Genomic DNA, 20,792 nt, shown 5'->3' with positions numbered 1-20,792 from the left:
AAGGTGATTTAAATGACTTTGAATGTGGCATGGCTGTTGGTGCCAGACGGGCCGGTCTGAGTATTTCAGAAACTGCTGATCTACTGGGATTTACACCCACAACCATCTATAGGCTTTACAGAGAATGGTCCGAAAAAGAGGAAATATCCAGTGAGGCGCAAATGCCTTGTTGATGCCAGAGGTCAGAGGAGAATGGCCAGACTGGTTCGGCTGATAGAAAGGCAACAGTAACTCAAATAACCACTCGCTACAATTGAGGTATGCAGAAGAGCATCTCTGAACGCACAACACGTCCAACCTTGAGACAGATGGGCTACAGCAGCAGGAAACTGACACCGGGGGCCACTCCTGTCAACTAGGGACAGAAAACTGAGGCTACAGTTCGCACAGGCTCACCAAAATTTGACAAATGAAGATTGGAAAAACGTTGCCTATAAAAAAAAAAAAAAGTATTCTCAATTTCTGCTGCAACATTCAGATAGTACAGTAGGGTCAGAATTTTGCGTCAACAACTTGAAAACATGACTCCATCCTGCCTTGTATCAATGTGGGGGATATTTTCTTGGCACACTTTGGGCCCATTAGTAGCAATTGAGCATCGTGTCAATGCCACAGCGTATTTTTGCTGACCATGCCTATCTCTTATGACCACCAAACAGGGTGGGGACACCTTTTCAGCCCTGGAGTTTTAAGCCTCAGATTGGCCCACCTCAGTTCATGACTGACTATATTAAAATAAGGTCATTTCCAAATCAGTTTCTAATGACACTATGACGTGTTTTTTTTTTTGAGAAAGCAGCTGCTTTAGAACTTCAAATGTTCAACAACCCTAACAGTATTATATGTCTTAACAATAAAAATGAAAACAATAAAACACCGTGCCGAGATTCAAACCCAGGTCCGCGGTGTCTTAACTTAACATGCTAACCGCTGGACCACAACAGCTGTGATCAGAACGGTGACGAAGTTTTATCATCTTAGGTTGCGAGAAAATAGATAAAAAGAGAAGAGTTGCGGTGAAGTAATGAATAAAAAGGCTGTGGTCAAGTAAATAAGTAAATTTAAACAGTGTGACTGCAGAGAGCAACAGATTCTGGAGCTAGGGACACCGGCCCTCGCGGCCAAAAAACAGACCGGCCCACCGGGAATTCTCTCGGTCCACCCGATTAGCCAATCCAGGCCTGCCACCAAATCTCTAAGGAATATTTCCAGTACCTTGTAGAATCTATGCCAAGTAGGATTTAAGCAATTCTGAAGACAAAAGGAGGTCCAACCTGGTAATAGTAAGTTGTGTACCTAATAAAGTGAAAATAAAGTAAAAATACCTCACGAGAAACAGTAACAAATGATGCAACGAACCACAATGGTACTAAAGAAATCGTTCCATTTAATGGCACACACACATGAATTACAGTAACATAATGATTCACAGTTTTAAATTCAATGAGTAGAAGTCATTTACATTGTATGCAATAGCCTGTTTTACAGGTTGTCTGTACAATTATTATAATTACAACAATTCATTCAGCAGAAAGTTCTGTCCATATTAATTTACAAGAAAAAAACATAAATTTGCAAGTTTTTGTTTATACAATCACTTAAAATCCACTCAATTGTAACAAAACCCTGTTTTACAGAATATCTATAATACAAATCACAATCATGAAATAAATACGATTCTGAAAATTTCCCTTTGTTTATATCTTGTACATATCTTTACAAAAATAAATTAATCCCACTCAGAATGGGTTGTCAGATCATTATAAAGTGCGTGTCCTTTTTAGGTAGATTTGTCATGGATGAAAAGGCCATGCAAGTCCATATGAATACTGGCATCGATGGTAGCGCGAGCAATCTCTTTGAAGGACTTAGCATCCAGGACCACCAGGAAAGGTGGCCTTTGGGGATTGAATGAAACCACAGAAGAAAGAATCACACCTGAAAATGGAGACAAATCACTCAAGACAGCTTAATTACAAGAGTTTGCTAACTCTTATGTACTGTTGGGGATGTTTTCATCCATGCTGCGGTGATTTTGAGTCTTAAGTTTTACATTTTCTTAACTTAAAAGACACCTATTATGCAAAAATCACATTTATGAGAGGTTTAAACACAGTTGTGTGGCAACAGTCTGAATATAACCAGCTTCTAATGGTAAAAATGTATTAATTTTATTTTTATAATCACACTTGTACATTCCCCCTTTGTACGTGTCATCAGAGGGGGAAAGCCCCGCCCATTAGTAGCAATCTCTCTCTCTCATTACCATAGGAGTTTTGTCTTGTTTTTGAATCTGCCACTATACTGACTCATATGTATCTGTAGTGGCACAATTAGGATCAAAACCTAAAAAGGGGCAGTTGCAAAGAGTTATTAAACATTTTTGTGAGGTATTTTGAGCTGAACCTTTACGTAAACACTATAGGGACATCAGAGACTTATTTTACATCTTGTAAAAATCGGCACAATAGGTCCCCTTTAATGCACTACAGAATTTTACGTTTGCAAATACATATTACGCAATATTTTATACAGATGCACAATAGTTCGATAAAATACGTACCGTCATCTTCATCAACGGCGTCTGGGGAGGCTATAAACACTGGCTCAGATGGGTAACATTCCTCCTCTGTCCAAATCTTATGTGTCCTGGTAACTACATCCACTTTTGCGACCTGTACAACAAGATAATATTGCTAAATAGATTTCAAAAGTCAACATGCTCTTGTAGCTCAAATGGCATCAAAACAGTGTTATTTATTCATTTTCCTTCCGCTTAGTCCCTTATTAATCAGGGGTCGCCACAGTGGAATGAACCGCCAACTTATTTAGCATATGTTTTACACAACGGATGCCCTTCCAGCCGCAACACACACACACTCATGCACTGTGGTCAATTTAGTCAATCCAATTTACCTATGCTGCATGTCTGTGAACTGTGGGGGAAACCAGAGCACCTGGAGAACATGGGGAGAACATGCACCCAAAACAATGTTATAATAAAGGTAAATGCCCAGAAATCTAGAGATGTTCACCTTGTTTGGATATGGTGACCACTCCACCCTGGTGCCATAGAAGTACCTGTTCTTCTTACTGTTATATTTGTAGTTGATAGCTGGCAACTCTAAACCTGTAAACATGCAAGCAACAAATGTCAAATAGAGGGGAAACTATATTGAAGAACAATTAGGTTCAGAATAGAGGAATCACCCTTAAAAATGATGTCAGGGGTGCAGTAGACCGAGCCGTCCTCTTTCAGGACCGCTGTGGCTGTTGTGTCCTGCAACTTGACTAGGTTGATGTCTTGTAGTGTTTCCTGATTAAGAAAGAGTTGTTATTCTAAGATTAATCAAAAGTAAATGTATATGTAATATGATATTTCAATAACAATTTAGTATGGAAAACACATTTGATGTTAAAGGGTTGATTTAACCCTTTCATGTGTACAATCACACTGGTGTGATTAGAACATTCAGAGCGCAAGTCATCAACTGTTTAAATTTAAATCTGACGACTCATGCTGAGGCACAGAAAGAGGTTTCATTTTTCGTTATTTTAGGTTTCATCCATTCAAAAACACACAATTACTAGCAAAACATACCATTTCAGATATGTAAAATACATTTGGGTGTTTATGGATATGGCAGTAATAATTATTTTTTAAATACAACTGGACGATGTGCTTTATCATGCTACATGTGGGAAAAAAGCACATTAAATTACATGCTTTTACTCCCAATTCACTTCATAACTTCAGTCGAGTGTTCAAAAGAAGTGAAATGATTCTGTAGTCAGTTACTAGTTATGTTGAATCAGTGAAAGCTGTTAAAACTTCTGTTTATAATGCAATGCTATGTCCATTTCCTGGGTTTCTTCATGTTTGAAGTTTTTGCATTAGAGCGCCATCTGGCCTTCAGAGGAGATTTACTATTGAACACAACACTATGCTTCCCTGACTAAATGTGCATGACAGCCAAAGGTATGATCAACCTTGTTGGAGTAATCGCTCAGCTCTATCATGAAAACAAATATGACAGCGGAAGTGAAAGAAATGCTTTTATCAGTTTTTAAATATGATTTTTTTTTTTTTGCAAAAACTGCATCGATTTGCAACAGAAGGCCTTTGTTCGAACTGTGTGAGGCTCTATTGACCTTCTTTTGGAATTAAGAACTTGAAGACCTGCTGTCTGTCATTCTAAAGTTTGGAGGATAAAAGATCATTTATTATTACACTCTGAATGGTTTCATATACACCTATGATGCTAGACGGCTCTAGAAGTACTAATAAATAGCTAATATCCTAGCTAAAAGTGATCGACTAGCTAAAATTGAGAATTTGTCCATATACTTTAATTTTACTAAACACTACGGTCCATGATGGTCTAAACCAGGGTTGTCAAACTCAGTTGCTGAAGAGCCGCAGCCCTACACAGTTTAGTTACAAGCCTTCTTCAACACACTTGCCTGCATGTTCCAAACAAGCTTGAAGGACTCAATTAGTAAGATTGAGTGTGTTTAATTACAGTTGGACTTAAACTGTGCAGAGCTGCCCCTCTTTCTGCTTTCCCTCTAGGAACTGAGTTTGACACCCCTGGTCATTTCATCTGCTTTTCCGGGGCTGGATCATGGTTTAAGCTGTCTTAAGACAGAACCCCAGACTTCCCTTTCCTCATAGGCGTTCCCAGGCCAGCCCAAAGACATAGTCCCTCCAGAGTGTCCTGGAGGGACCTTCCCCGAGTCCGCCTCCTGGTGAGACAAGCCTGGAACACTTCCCTAGGTAGGCGTCCAGGAGGCATCTGAAATAGATGCCCAAGCCACCTCAGCTTACTTCTCTCGATGTGGAGGAGCAGTGGCTCTACTTCGAGCTACTCCCAGCTGACAGAGCTCCTCATCCTTTCTATAAGGGTGCGCCCAGCCACCCTGCAAAGCAAACTCATTTCAGTTGCTTGAATTCGAACCTTCGTCCCTTGCATCCGAACTCCTCAATGAACCTTCACCTTATCGCGGTGGAGTGGTTTAAGTGCCTGAGTGATCCTAAGAGCTATGTAGTCGAGGGTTAATGCCCCTGGTAGGGTCTCCCAAGGCAAAAGGGTTTTAGGGGACAGGTCAGTCTAATGGCTCGTTTCCACTGACTGGTACAGTACGGTACGGTTCGGGTCGGTACGGGTCACCTTTATCAGGCTTGTGTTTCCACTCCCAAGGGTACCCTTTTGGTGGGCGTGGTGTATGACAAAGTTTCAGTCGACGTCATTTTCGCTCGAGAAAATGTCTACAATAAAGCTGCACAGGTCGTTCACATATCATATGAAAAGCACTTCTCACAAAACAGATGCTTTACACACATAAATACTTGTGTATAAATGTTTATTACAAACTTTTCTATAAACAGGAGTTGTTTATAACTGCAGATCAATGACGGTGCAAAATAGCCTACTGTAACGTCTTAATTATATTAAATAAATAAATAAATGAACATATATGAACACATACAGACCCTTACAGTCTCCGATATGTTACCAACTACAGAAGAACTACACAAAGCAGACATTTCGTCATTAATTAGGTTCAAAACAACACAAAGTATAGCCTACAGTCAGAGTAAACCTCTCATCTGTGTCTGTAATCTTCAGCAGCACATGAAGCCTCTGTTAGAGAGTCATTCCACCATTCCCAGTTCATATTAGTCCAAAAGGTGATAATAAAGATTAAAATAAAACAAGGCAGTTTGTTCACATTTGCTGAAGAAATAACGTGCTCCTTGGCTTCGCCTTTTTTTCCACACCCCACTCTCATGTTTGTCCTTTTCTTTCTGAATGTGTCACTCTTGTTTGTCAGTTTCTCACAGGATCGGGTTTACAAAAGTTTGTCAATAATCAAGTGCATGTTATTATCATCAGCTCAAGAAGTTTCTTATTTAAGATAGAGACGCGCGGCGAAAGCAAGGAAGAAAGCGATACCACTCGGGCTTCAGACTGGCTCGTAAAAAACTACGCGGCACAGGGTAAATCCGCTCTTCTCCATGGCTTTGTGGCTGTTTATCATGACGACGACAGGGTTTGTTTGCAGGATCGACCATGGCTGCATATGTATATATAATTCCGCTGTAATCTCTCGCTGTGTATTTCAAACATGGCGGGTCCTTTGTTTACATTCTGGCTTGTTGCGTCTAATGACGTATCTCTGTAAACCAATAGCGTTCAGCTGCGCGTGTAGCTCCACTTTTTGGGACACTTTCTGCAGCTTGGGACCCTTTCGAAAGGGTCCCGAAAAAGTGGTACGTTACGATTTGGTTCGGCACGCCTTTTGACAGTGGAAACGGCCATAAAAGCGTACCAAACCGAACCGTACCGTACCACTCAGTGAAAACGGGCCATAAGTGCATTTAAAAACTTCTTATGAGCGCAATAACAGTGAGGACCGTGACATCGCACAGTATGGAGCAGCTGGGGCCCCACCCTAGAGCCAGGCCTGGCATTGGGGCTTGTATGCAAGCACCTGGTGGATGGGTTTTATCCCATGAAACCCGGCCAGGCTCAGCATGAGGGAGTGCATTGTGGAACAGGTGATGGTTGAAGGTTAGGACCAAGACAACCTGATTGTTGAGCACAGAAACTGGCTCACCCCTGCTCTAAATATTTAAAACTTATATTTTAGGCAAGACCTGAATAAACAAGATATTGTGCAATCTTAAATGTTTAAGTCCATAATTGCTTCATTGTTTTGTACGCCTCCTTATGCAATTCGTTCTTCATGTATTTATTTGTATATGTTTTTACCTTATCTACGTTGACGGGAAGGACAAACCGCTGGCACACTGGTTGAGCGAAGTCCTTGTTGGTCTCTATAAACCTTTTGACGTCTTGCTTCATGTTTTGTATGTAGAACATATCATACAGCTTACTGTCCTTGTATGTAATCAGATCAAAGACGACGTGGCCATCGTCCTCATAAGCATTGATGTGGTGGAAGGTCACAAACGGGTCCGTGTAGTACTTCACGCTCACTGCCTTCCCAGTCTTCTTATTGACCAGATGGAACACATTCTATATGGTGATCAAAAAGAACATTTGTTATAATAGTTTGGATGGCATTTAGATGAAGTACTATATTAGAAACCACAAGACCAAGTTTTGCTTACAATGTCATCTTGGTCGAATTTAAGGCAGCTTCCCCAGTTGATATCTCTGAAGTAAGCTGTAGCCAGTTTGACGATGTCTAGTTTGAAGGCCTGCTCTACGAAGATGATGTAGTTCTCCGTCATGCCAAAGCTGTGGAAGTAGCTCGGATACAAGGAGGAGCGGATGGGAATGGAGCAAACTTGTTCCACCTCGCTGAGGGCTGGCTTCTTATTTTCCTTATCTACAATACATTAGTGGTCATACTTGGTCAATAACATATTTTTATAAATATGGACGGACGGACTGACTGACTGACTGATTGATTTAGTTTTTAATAAAGATTTCAAGAGTTCACACTTAGCTGATGATTTATAAAAGCTTGTTTGGCATGCTGTCCCGGAAGAGAGCCCCGAGCTCAAGGGATCCTCGAGCCCGGAGCTTCCTCCCGTTGGCAGAGCGAGAGGGGAGCCTGAGCTCGGTGGATCTCAGAACTCCCCGACCGCGGTAGCTAAGGGAACAGAGGGGTTAGACAAATGCTTGATTGTTATACGTGTTGACTGTCTTTGGATGGTGGGCGGAAACCGGAGAACCCGGGGAAAACCCACGCGGACACGGGGAGAACATACAAACTCCTCACAGAAACACCCACCGGCCCTAATGGACCAGGGCTGGCAGTGTTCTTGCTGTGGGGCTTACAGTGCTAACCACTGGGCTGCCGTGCTGCCCAATCAGAGGTAAAGGAGGAGAATAGGGGAGGAGGGGGGTTTCTTCCAAACAAAGATAAAATGAGCTGAAAACTGTGGTTATTTATAGTAGCTTAGGGCTCATATGATTGGAAGATAGTGATTAGCAAATACCGGACCGGCCGTGATAAATCATAAGCACGTCATCCTCTCGAAATTAGTTTATGAATAAACTTCACGTATTCCAATTTTGGTTCTTGAACACATTTGAAAAAAATTTTGGGACGGGAGCAATTTAGGGCTAGTAATCAGGTAAATCGGTTAAATGATATATGATATATAATATAATAATTATAATATATTTATATATATATATTATAATATATTATAATTATTATTATATTATATATAATGCTATATGATTTGAAACAGGTGATGTCAACAGGTCATTGTAATTAAGATTTTGTACAAAAGCAGCATCCAAGAAAGGTCTAGTCTTTTAGGAGCAAATATGGGCAGAGGATTGTCAGTTTGCCAATAAATCCATGAGAAAATTATTGAAATGTTTAAAAACAATGTTCTTCAAAGAAAGAATGAAAGACCTTTGGATATTTCACCTTCAACGGCGCATAACATCATTAAACGATTTAACGAATCTGGAGGAATTTCAGTGCGTAAAGGACGAAAGTGCAAGCCTAAGATGATCTACCAAGATCTCAGATCCCTTAGGTGGCACTGCATCAAGAATCATCATTGATCTACAGTATAAGCAATATCACCACATGGACTCAGGACTACTTTGGCAAACCTTTGTCAAGTACCACAATACGTAGCCGGTTAAAACTGTACTGTGCCAAAGGAAGCCCTATGTTAACAGTGTCCAGAAACATGTATTGTGGTCAGATGAATCAGTATTTCATGTATTTTTGGAAGAAAATGGATGCAAAGTGCTTCGAACCAAAAAAAGAAAAAAGATCATCCAGACTGCTACCAGCAACAATTCCAAAAGCCAAGGTATGTCATAGTATGTCGTAGTTAGTACGAAAGTAACTTGCACTTCTGTGATGGTATTACATTATTGCTGAAAAGTGAAGATTTTGGAGCACAATATTCAGTCTTATTTTCTAGGGACGGTGAGGCATTTTTCAACAAGACTAAGCAAAACCACATGTTGCCCACCTTAAGGCATGTTTGCAGAAAAATGGGACAAAACTACCCCTGAAACACTTCATTACTTGGTGTCTTCAGTCCCTAAAGGTCTTTTAAGTCTTGTGAAAAGCAATGGCAACATCACAAAGTGGTAAATGCTTTACTGTTCCAACTTTTTTGAAATGTGTTGCAAGAACCAAAATTGGAATACATGCTTATTTTGAAAAATAAATAAATAAATAAATAAATAAAAATCACGAGGAACACATTACATAATGTTTGTTGTACTGTCTGCAATGAAATACAAGTCAAAGTGAATTAAGAAAACCCTACTTTCTTTTTTATAAGCGTTTCCCATACTGTCCCAACTTTTTCGGATAAGGGGTTGTATGACTTTTAGCACAATAAACTCCTAATTTGTTACTTTTAAATAGTTATTAAGGTAGCACTTGGGCTTAGGGATTACAAATATAGAATATATCTTGGGCTTAGGGATTAGAGATATAGATCATGCAGAATATGTACTTCATATGACTTAAAAAACAGCCGATATCTTAATAATAGGCAGGTTAAGACTTGGTACCAAAACTAAAGTATTACAAAAATAGCATGACATTAAAATTTTGCACACCAGTGGGAATGTTAGGAAGGAAGACACTTGCACTTAGCTTTGTAAAAGACATTTGTGCCTATATATTGCTATTACAAAATTAGCTGAACATGCTACAGAATTAAATACTTGTCTTTGTTACCTGAGGTATTGGCAGGCACCTTGAAAATCACATATTTGGGTCTGCCGAGGTTCATGATCGCTGTGCCCATGTTGTATGTGTTCCCTTCCTCGTCATAGTGAGGGTGAGCGGTTGCCAAGTTGATGGCAATGTGGTTTCTGTAGTTAGTCTGAAATGATGATAAATGACAGCTGAGTTTTAAAATAAATTAATGACTGAATGAATGAATGAATGAATGAACAGATCTTGACTCACTCGTCCTAGCGTTTCAAGTGTCAGTGGGTCAATTTGGTTGATGTAGTTGACCTCCGATGATGCATAATAATCTTCACCGTACTTTATGATGTTAATTAGATTGTTGTCTGTAAAATCTGGAATGGCGTTCATCATGTAACTGAAGGCTCTGCAAAGCAATACAAAAAAAATTAACCAGGAAATTTAGATTTGATTCTTAAAAAGCACGTAAAAAGGGATGGAAAGAACAATTTTTTATTTACCTGGAGAATATATTCTTGCAGGGATCAGGGTACACCATTGTTCCAAACTCAGACACAACGATCCTGTCGGCAGCGATGTTCTTTTTGTATGTTTCACTCTTCAAGTATTTACTTCGATAAAAAACTTCCCCTGAATAAGATTAGTTTATTGATTATGATGCATCCACTTGCGTGTTCAGCATACTTTTAATACATTTGTTTAAAGGACTAACCATCTTTAAATGTGAAGCTGTGAATGAGCGCCATTCCATCAAACCAGTGCTTGTATGAAGTGTTGCCAACTGAGAACAGACCAGGACCATTGCGCAGAAGTGTCCCCTGAAGCCATGGTGGGATAGAGCCTAAAACAAAACATTCAGTGTGTGAACTCTAATTAGGCCCTTGCATTTATCACATATCACATGTTTCAATGTATCTGTGAGATGAATGTCAATTCTGGGAGGCAAGTACTGTAGATGCTAAATGACAACATTTGAGAGGATGATGTAATAATGGTCTTTTGGAGTTATTGAGTTTCCCCATAACAATGTAGCTCTTGGAGAGAGAATTTATTCAAAAATAATCTTTTACTTATCTTGTACTTGTTTAAAACCTGTTTCATTCTTCTACTGAACACTGAATAAGGTATTTCGGAAAATGTAGGATATGGGAGGCCATCGACTTCCATAACGTTTTTTGAAAGTCAATGGTGCTTACCAGCAGTCTGAAATAAATCTTCTTTTTGGTTCAAAAATAAAAAAAGAAATTAAATCACTTGAGGGTTAGCAAATGTTTACACACAAACACACACATACAGTACACACGCATTCTTATATCGTATTATATATGTATTGTATATATGGTGATCAATAGCTTGGACTGTGTTTTTAGGTATATTACTTATTTCATGGCTTGATTTATGAAGTATTAATATTTAAAGAAAACGTTTTTGCTTTGTTTTGTTCTTCCTATTTGAAGCGTGTGTGTTTATGTGCCTATAGATGAATTACCGGTTTGAAAACATTCAGGATGCGCGCGCAGCAAGGTTGCAGAAAAAACGGCAACGCTAGCATTTACAGTGAGGGAATGACATCTGATGCGGAACAGAGTTTGTTGTTGATTTAGAGATAAGTTATATTGATTACATATTATATATATTATTTACATGATGCTTTCAGAGCATTATAACAGCTTGTCACCCAGTGATAAACAGTTATTCTGCAAAATTAACGTTAAAATTAGCGGCGTTCGCTTGATAGGTCCATTTGGGATAGCACCTTCCCGATGGATACTGGATACTGGCCAAAAGATGTCTGCAGTTGGCATTAAAAGCAGTGTGGTGTATGGGAAAATGTCAGTTTTCTATTTTCAAATTTGGCATCCTACTGCACAACTTGGCATGTTTGCTATTGCAACCGTTCATATTTTGCAACCGGTATGCACGGTTGAACCCGTGTGACATAGGCTGGTAATTCCCCTATTTTTGTGTGTGTGTTTTACGTATTTTATGTATAAGATGCTATTAGATGACTGAATTTCCTTTGAGATCAATAAAGTATCTATTTAACTAACTAACTAACAGCACCCTCAGGTGTAGGCTACTCCAAAATGCACATGACATGAATGTGAGAATGTGTTCTACCTTCTACAGAGTCACTGTCCATATGCAAAATGCAGAAATATAACCTTATGGAGGAGTGGTGGGCACTCCATATGGACTGGGACGTGTGTCTGTTGTAGGTAGTGTCAAATATGAATTTCTTCCCAGAGCCCAGATAATAAAATTCAAGTAAAACATTTGACAGTCTTTTAAGCATATTTTCTACATTTTTCCTACATTTCCAAACATCTTTTCTTCATTTTTGAATTAAGTCGTTTAAATTGTGGATCTTGTTGTGTTTGTTTTCTTCTCATTTTAAATTAATAATGTTTAACTTTATTTAAACAACAATTAAAAAGTGTACTATAAAGTACAGACAAAACAAAAGCTGTAATTAATATTATAAAATAATTAGGCAGCACTAGAATAAAGTTAAAAGTGCAATGTGCTGATAGTCCTGCAGATGTCCTCATAACTCTGTCCTGCCATGCACCCTCAAGCAGTTCTAAACTTTATGAATTTCTTTCTTCTGTTAAACACAAAACAAGATATTCTGAAGAATGTTAAACATTGCAGCCACTGACATCAATAGGAACATAAAATACTATGGGAACTCTTCAGCATGTTATCCTTGAAAAGAAACTCAAAATGTTTGTGACAAGAGGACATTGTTGAAACGATGACAGAATTTTCATTTGAACCATCCCCTTTAACTTATAATGCTTTTGAGAAACAGACCGTAACAAACTAACAATAAGACCAGTGATATTTTTCAGCCCTGATCAGTTCATGACTTTTTGTTGTTTGTCCATGTTGAGAAATTGTGGGTCTTGGTATGGTGCCAGTTATATGTAAGTCTCTGAAACCCTCAGAGACTAATTTTGCATGTACATTTTACCCAATAGCCTCTGATCCAAATTCAAATGTCAAATCAGTTTCCAACACTTTTTAAAGCAGCCTTTGCTTATTCAATATAATTAATTATGATAACTATAATTGACAAAAAAAATCCTTGTAAAATGGACATTTTCATACAGTAAATAAATTTCCCTGCTGAAAAAAACTGCTTTAACCAGCAGAGGTTAGTTGGCTGGTTTTAGCTGGTTAACCAGCCTGGTTTTAGAGGTGTTTTGGCCATTTCCAGCCTGGTCTTAGCTGGTCAGGTTGAGAAATGACAAGTTAAATCCAGCATGACCGGCCTAGCCAGGCAGAGAGCTCAGCCAAAACCAGCTATGTCCAGCTTACACCAGGCTGGTCAAGCTGGGTTTAGATGGTTCTAGCAGGTCACTTTCAAGCCTGACTATCTAAGACCTAGGCTGGAAATGGCTGGAAACCAGCCTGGAAATGGCCCAAAACCCCTCTAAGACCAGCTAAAACCAGCCAACCAGCTTATAAATTCAGGAGGGTTGTTTGTTTGTTTGTTTGTTTGTTTGTTTGTTTGTTTGTTTGTTTGTTTGTTTGTTACCAAGTGTCTCATTTAATTTTTATCATAGTTATCAGAATAGTTGGTGTGGGAATGACAATTTTACTTCTGGAAGATGTGGTAGAAATGTGATAAATATTATATTCTGAACTGAAGTAGACACACAACCATACATCGACTTATAAAAAAAAATTAGTAAACTTACTTAGGCTAGCTTTTTCTACAACGAATACCAATAAAACATCAATAACAACTGCTGCTATGAACTAATGACTACAATATTAAAACAGTAAAAACGTTTTTAAATGCTGCTTCTTAAACAAAGATTGCAAACATTTCTTATAAAAACATATTTCTCCAGTCTTGGCTTTTATTTTGGACAGTGAGATGACTCGAGAACCGATTCAACCAAATCACTAAAAAGATCCGACTCCTGAAACAACGACTCTTTCAGGATTCAGACAAACATGCTTGACTGCTCTGTTAAAAGCCGTCGTAAAAGTTCTTTCACACCTTTGAATCCCTAAACGCACACTAAACTTAAACACGAGTAACCTTATAGTTAGCTATAGGCTAGTTCGCGGCAATTCCTACAGCAACGTTAACGTTATATGAAAATATGAACCGCAGAAACTTTACCTGACACGTCCGCCTTTAGGGGCTCTGGTGTCTCTATTCCGTTTCTCCAGAAAAAAGACAACATGCTGAGCTGAAGCTGAGTTCTCAATGACATAACTGTACTGAAACACGGCTATAAAACACGCAATATACACTTGACTATCTGTGAACGTGGTCGCGTTTGAATCATTATATAACTGCAGAGCTCCTCGCACACGCAAGGGAAAATTAGGTCAAGTTCAAGGAAGTTCGTGATCTGCACAACATTTGATAATTCTGCTGAAATCACCGCTTTTATGCTTCAGATAGCCGTTGTACTAAATTGGACTGCATGCAGGCTATTTTGCACGACTTTTACACACTATTTTCGCTTTTTCTGTTTCAAATATTAAAAGAAATGCAGAGATCATCTACGATAACAAAACAACGATAATTTAAGAAGGACTTCTTCTCTGTGTCTTTAAATGGCTTTGATTGTTGCATAACTATTGCTATTAAAGAACTATAATCAGCAAATGGGTCATGCATGAAGGTTAATTGCATAATCAACCTGACGAATAAATAAATACAACTTGTACAGCAAATATTTATGTAGCCTACTTTTACCTCGGTCAAAAGGGGAAAAAAAAAGTTTTGATTAAGTTTGTGAGGCAGTAATGTTATTTGAAATTGGCATGTAATTATGATTACACTGTAAAAAATGCTGGGTTCCACACAATGGATTTGTGTTGGCATAACATGAGTTAACTTATTCCTTTTTACTAATTTAAGTGGATTGAACATAAAACAATTAAGTTGTCCAAACAAATATCAAGAATTGTGTTGTTTCAGCTCATTTTAAATTAGTAGTTTAACCAAAACAAGTGTATTTTTTTGAGTGTATGTTTTTGTTAGCTAAAAGATTAAAAAGGCTGCATAAATAACTTTAATAACGACGAGCTTTGACCATGAATTACAGAAGACACACAGTAAAATGTAATTCAGTGTAAAGTATACAGAAAAGGCTTATTTAATACAAAAATCATTTGATGGCATGTTAAACGGCTCAAGTTATGGTGGATTACAATGTAGCCTGATAGCCTGATGTTATTTTAATTAGGCTATTTGTACCTCGCCACTATCAGAATTACATATTTTTTTGTTTAATATTTTTTTTTTATAATTACAAGTTATTAATATATACTTATACATTTTGTACATGATATATAGTCACGTCAAAGCTAAGGTTGCTGGTTCAGGTCCCGGCTGGACCAGTTGGCATTTATGTGTGGAGTTCTCCCCATGGTTGCGTGGGTTTCCTTCGGGTGTTCTGGTTTCCCCCACAGTCCAAAGACATGTGGTACACTTGAACTGAATAAACTAAAATTGCCCATAGTGCAGTGGTTCTCCAAGTGGGGGACGGGACCCCCGAGGGGTGGCAGTTCAATGAAGGGTGGTCGCCTGGTGATTTACAAAAATCTATTAATTTTTATTAAACCATAAGAATTACCATATTTTATCCATAACCTACTGAAAAGAAAAAAAAATAGTTGTTCATAGTTACCATATACTATATAGTTACTACAGTAGCTTGGATTGTGTCCCCTTGGGTAATTACATTATACGCAGCAATAGCGTCAGATGCTGCAGATTGATTTTATAACACCAGGTTAAACTTTCGGGCACATTTACAGCACTGACATACATAAAAAATAATAATAAGCCATAAATAGACTTGTGTCTATTGGTGTGTGTGCGCCATTGCATGCAAGGTTTCTGTATTTATAATCACCTCAGAGGATGGCTGTCGCGAGTCACTGGCATTGTTATTTTTGGGGTTGCCTGCTGAAAAGTTTAGGAACCTCTGCTGTAGTCTATGTATGTGTGTGTGAATAAAACCCAGTACTGCTTCGCGGCTGAAAGGGCATCCGATGCATAAAACATAAGCTGGAATAACTGGTGGTTCATTCCACGGTGGCGATCCCTGATAAATAAGAGAGAAAGCTGAAGGAAAAGCATTTACTCTTCTGAGACACAGCTTAGCCTACTTTGCATCTGATGTACTTGGCCCACAATATATGGCTGTCAGCTTTTGGCAACATATAGTGCCAACATAAATACTGTTATCAGGGTGGATGTTTTGTGTTCAATGGCCTCTATTAAACTGTTGACCAAGGAAAGGAGGGACTCTCTGGCTGGAAACAGTAGTTGTAAGCTTCTGTTTTGACAGTTGTAATTCTCTGTACTGTACACCTTTCTTGTCTTCTTGCTATAAGTTTGCTGTTATAGTTGTTTCTGTAACAATTTCCTTTTTGCCAGTGCTTAAAATGGTACGCGAGCTGTCACTGGGGTGGTAACTTTTGGTATTGGTACCTCAAAAGTATATATTAGCACTAAAAAAATTTAAGAGGAACACTTTTATTCTTTTTGGGTAATAATATGTACCCTTGAGGTGTTAATATGGACCTTTCAGGTATAAATTTGCACCTTTTGAAAAGGTACCACCCCAGTGACCGCTCGCGTACCTTTATTTCTGAGAGTGTAGAGTTATGAGAGTTCAAATTTCCTAAAGACTGTTATTGATTGAGAAAATAAAAGTGTGAAGCTGTATTTAACTGAAGTAATTGATGATCTGCTGCCTGCACTGTATAGTTTCTCTATTGTTACTGTAAATGTTCCATATTAATACCTCAAGGTTACATATTAGTATCTAAAATGTACAAAAGTGTTCCTCTTAAAATTTTTAGCTACTAATATTTACTTCTGAGATACCAATATGGACACTTTTTGTACCTTTATTTCTGAGAGTGTATCGTAACAGAGATTGCATTACAGTAAAATGGGAGGGGGGGGGGGTACAATATTCACTGAAGTATTATAATTTAATTACAATTATTCATCTAATAACATCCTAAGTAAGATCTTTGTTGAGCTGGTACGATCTTTGTAAGAGCTTTTAACAGCGTAATACTACTTTTGAAACGTCTATTGTGTACTTTTTACTAATATTTTGAGCAATACTTACAACAGATATATTCTCTACTCGCACTACATTTTTAGGCAAGTAATGTTACTTTAACTTGGGTAGAATTTTTCAGTACTCTTTACACCAATGTTGGGGACACACACATTGCAATATCGATGCTGAAACAATATATTGAGTATCTTAAAGGTGCAAAAGTGTACCGTACAGGTCCACATTTGTATCTTTAAAGTACGAATGTGCACTTGGTAGTTTACTACCATACTAACCATATCAAACACACCTGCCTGTAATGATCACGTGGTGTTCAGGTCCTAATTAATTGGTTCAGGTGTGTTTGATATGGGTAGCAACTGAAATCTGCAGGAAGGTGGCTCTTCAGGAACAGGGTTGGCCACCCCTGCTCTACTGGCCCAGACAGGACCCGAACCAGAAATCTGCTTGTTGTGTAGTGACAGAGCTTACCGTTAAGCCACCATGCCGTCCTGACCCTAGAATTATGACAATGTGACTCTTTAGTGATTGTACAGAGGAAATGTGAAGCGGTATTAAACTAAAGTAATTGATGATGCCTGTATTGTTTCTCTATTGTCACTGGTCTTATCTGCCTCTGCCCAGGTTGTGGATGCAGACATCAATAGTTCCTTATTTACACAGCAGCTTAAGGGGTACAATTTGTGTTAACGCAACCAATAGCTGTCAAACCATTGTTGCTGAGTGAACAAGTCTATCAACGACGTCACACTCTCATTTTGGTTTATGGACATCAGTAGCCTTTAAATACAGAGGGATTTTAGCTGCTTCTGTTTGTGTTCATGTTTAAGGACGAAAATGCGCAACCGCACGCTCTGCATTCTGTTCCTAACACTGAGTTTTAATGTCATCTCTATCAGAAGTGATGATGAGGAGGTTCTGTCCTGTGCCCAGCACCAGCAGGCGTTTGAGAGCTCCTGCTATGAGTTTGTGGAGTTGCGTCGTGGTTTTCTCAGTGCTCAGGCTTGGTGTGAGCGGGGTGGTGGGCACCTGGCCTTTATTCTGAACGATGAAACCCAACAGTTTCTCCAGAAACATCTACAGCCGGCGCAGGACTGGTGGATTGGATTGGCGCCTGCCTTCACCAACCTCACTCTGGACTCTGCTGCCACTGAAGGTATGTTTCTAGGCCGTCCAAGACATATAGGTAGAATAACGTGGAATTTCCGCCGATTTTTAGCCAACCAATCAATGTATTTACTCATGTAAATGTGTGTTAATTCATATTTATTCAGTTTAACTAATTTCAGTAATAATATTGACTTAAAGAAAGAGTTCATATGATTAATTTACTAAACAATTTGTAAAGTAATTTTTCTGTCTTTTAGTAGATATATTGGTAACACTTTACAATAACAGTACGTGAAAATTATGTTTTAATATGCAGTGGTGTAAAGTAACTAATTACAAATACTCAAATTACTGTAATTAATTACTTTTTTTCAGGACTTGTAATTTACGGAATAGTTTAAAAAAAAAAAAAAAAAAGTGTACTTTTACTTGAGTACATTTTAAGAGCTGTATCTGTACTTTTACTCCACTACTTTCCTTCAACCTGCAGTCACTACTTTATTTCTTGTCTATAGAGATTAACAAAATCAGTCCTGTGATTCCTGTCCAATCAAATCACACAAGGAAGGTAAACATCATTATAATGAACTACTTCAATACATGGGCGATTTATAAATTGCAGCAATCTGTTTGGAAGCAATAAAAGAACACGTCTAAAATCAATATCAGTATTTGATGTCAGTAGGATGTTGGTTTAAGATGTTGGCTCGAAATAGGATTGGTCACTTTCTAACACAGCCTAAAATCAACCAAATATCAATGTAATTTAACATTGTTATTAGACATAAAAATACCGTTATCCTTAGACGCTGGTTAGACATTGAATTTTGACGTTGTGTGCCTGCTGGGCTATAACTACATGCACTACAGAATGTTACGTTTACACACACATCCACAAATTACATGTAAAAGTATCAGCTTTTCACAGCGTAATACTCACAAGTAGTTTTAAAAGAGCTACTTTTTACTAATACTTTGAGTAAAATTTACAACAGATACTTTTACTCTACATTTTTTAGGCAAGTAATGGTACTTTTACTTGAGTATGATTTCAGTACTCTTTCCACCACTTTTAATATGTGAACTAATCATTACTTTATGAATTAATGATGAGTTCAGGCATGCGCTAATCATAAACTAACTTCAACTACAACATGAGTCACATGAGTTCATGTGTGAATAACGGCTACCAGTGTAGTGCAAGCTACTTGACAAATGTAGTAAGCTAAACTATTAGCTACTCTACTTAAAATGCAGCTTAACTACACTAAAAGCTACCCCCTGGGAAATGTAGCAAGCTAAGCTAAAAGCTACATGGCAAAAGTAGCCTAGCTACAAAGCTATTTTTACAATTTAAATTTTTTAAATCGAAGCAACTTCAATCCCAGTCAAAAATATCTTAGTGATCAATAAACTGTCAATAAAACATACGAGGCAGAATAGTTAAGTTCAATTATTTACTGTAAATAATGCTGTACTAAACAGAAACAAATTATAGTATATAACAGCTAAAACAAAAAAAAAAAACCAATAAAAACAACTGTTACACACTTAAAATACTATAGTCATGTATAGTAATGTATTAAAGATTTTAGAATAAGCATTATATGTGTAACGAGAAGCCTGACACGGAGGGATGGAGGGATCCATTTGCAATACATTTATTAGACACAGTTCAATCACACTCATACAATACGCACTTCGTGCGAACTCACATCAACAGCATTCAGTATGGGTCTAAGGGCTGGCAGCTGGTAGTTACAGAGTGATAGAACAGGCATGGATCAGTGGCAGACGGCGTGGTTCAGAGTCCAGATATCAGGCGTGGGTCAAGGGCAGACGGCGTGGTTCAAAGTCGAAGTACAAGCAAGGTTCGGGGCAGGCAGAAGGCAACTCAGAGTCAGAAACAGTCTAGGATAATACACGGGAGATCAGGCAAGGGAATAACGCTCAGAGATATTAGCCATGGCAAAACAAGACTTCACAATGAACTGAGGTGTGTGTGTGCTGCTTATATGTGTGAGCGTGGGTCATTAGCTGGATGTGGAGCAGGTGTGCTGGCTGTCAGTGTAAGTGGATGACGTTATGCTCAGAAGTCCGGTGATGGTGGCCTCTGCTGGCCAGATAGGGGAATGACTGGGACCGAGTCGGTGACAATATGGTATATATAAATGTCACTTCACATATATATACACATCTTAAAACACTTCTTGAGGTATGGTCATGAGGAATCCTGCTTCAGAATAACTCCTCTCCCTCAGTCATCTTTCAATCAAGCATTTTTCAATTGGCGATGTCGCCAACCAGAGGTGGCAGTAACGCATGTAATGGAAATTCATTTATATTCATCTTTCAGATTTATCTGCATTATCAACATTGCTTAATTTTACTGTGCATGGCTACTCTGTTTTGTTTTTCATCCTATACTTCTGGGCTTGGTTTTTCAAAAGGTTTAATCCGGATAAAATTGATCCGGATTTAGTAATCCTGTTTTTGCCATCCGTGATCACGTAATCCAGCTTACTTTTTGAGCCAGTTTTTCAAAGCAACATCGGATTGGATCAATCTGATCTGGATAGGAACTTTTCAGGAGCACTAAATCTGGATAACCAGTGCTCTAACAGGATAGGACATCACAATGTAGAACTATAGATATGTAAAGAGTAGAATAGCCAGCATGGGGTCAATATAACTTTATTTTTATTTGAAATTAAAACTAAGAAAATTTGATAATTATTAAAATAATAATAAATAATAATAAAAACAAGAAAAACAACACCCCATCCTCTTTAAGCGGTCCGCTCATTTGAGACCTACAACACTGTACATTGAGGATATTTATAATAAGTTTCAAATATAGATGTAAATAAAAAAAGACTTAATGTCTAAAACTCCACAATAATTTCCGACTTCGTCATCTGATGTGGA

The 20,792-nt window shown here is 38.2% G+C and overlaps 2 protein-coding genes across 4 annotated transcripts in view; one reads left to right on the top strand and one right to left on the bottom strand.

Annotated features, from left to right (window-relative positions):
- The window catches only part of pkd1l2a (polycystic kidney disease 1 like 2a), a 372,606-nt gene that overhangs the window by 285,524 nt on the left and 66,290 nt on the right, over window positions 1-20,792 (top strand). The window contains exon 1 of one of the 2 annotated variants that reach the window (XM_087262121.1): window positions 17,566-17,910. The exons of the other annotated variant lie outside the window; for it this stretch is intronic. Coding sequence (XP_087118247.1) covers window positions 17,592-17,910 — 319 coding nt within the window. The 5' untranslated portion in view covers window positions 17,566-17,591. Of the gene's footprint in view, window positions 1-17,565; window positions 17,911-20,792 lie in introns of those variants that run through there. 2 annotated transcript variants of the gene reach the window in all.
- Window positions 1,368-14,053, bottom strand: bco1l (beta-carotene oxygenase 1, like). Of its 2 annotated transcripts, none has more exons than XR_015494630.2 (11): window positions 13,820-14,053; window positions 10,391-10,519; window positions 10,179-10,308; window positions 9,937-10,084; window positions 9,703-9,850; window positions 7,139-7,359; window positions 4,930-7,043; window positions 3,211-4,855; window positions 3,036-3,130; window positions 2,564-2,675; window positions 1,368-1,938 (listed from the first exon to the last, which is right to left on the bottom strand). XR_015494630.2 is itself a non-coding variant. In NM_200608.2 (11 exon segments), coding segments are annotated over 11 exon segments (1,578 nt in total). In that variant the 5' UTR covers window positions 13,884-13,980; the 3' UTR covers window positions 1,368-1,780.

This window comes from Danio rerio, chromosome 7 (assembly GCF_052040795.2).
Source record: "Danio rerio strain M-AB ecotype USA chromosome 7, GRCz13ab, whole genome shotgun sequence".
NCBI lineage: Eukaryota > Metazoa > Chordata > Actinopteri > Cypriniformes > Danionidae > Danio > Danio rerio.
Note: the sequence above shows the minus strand (reverse complement) of the source record. Positions and strands in the feature narration are given on the sequence as shown.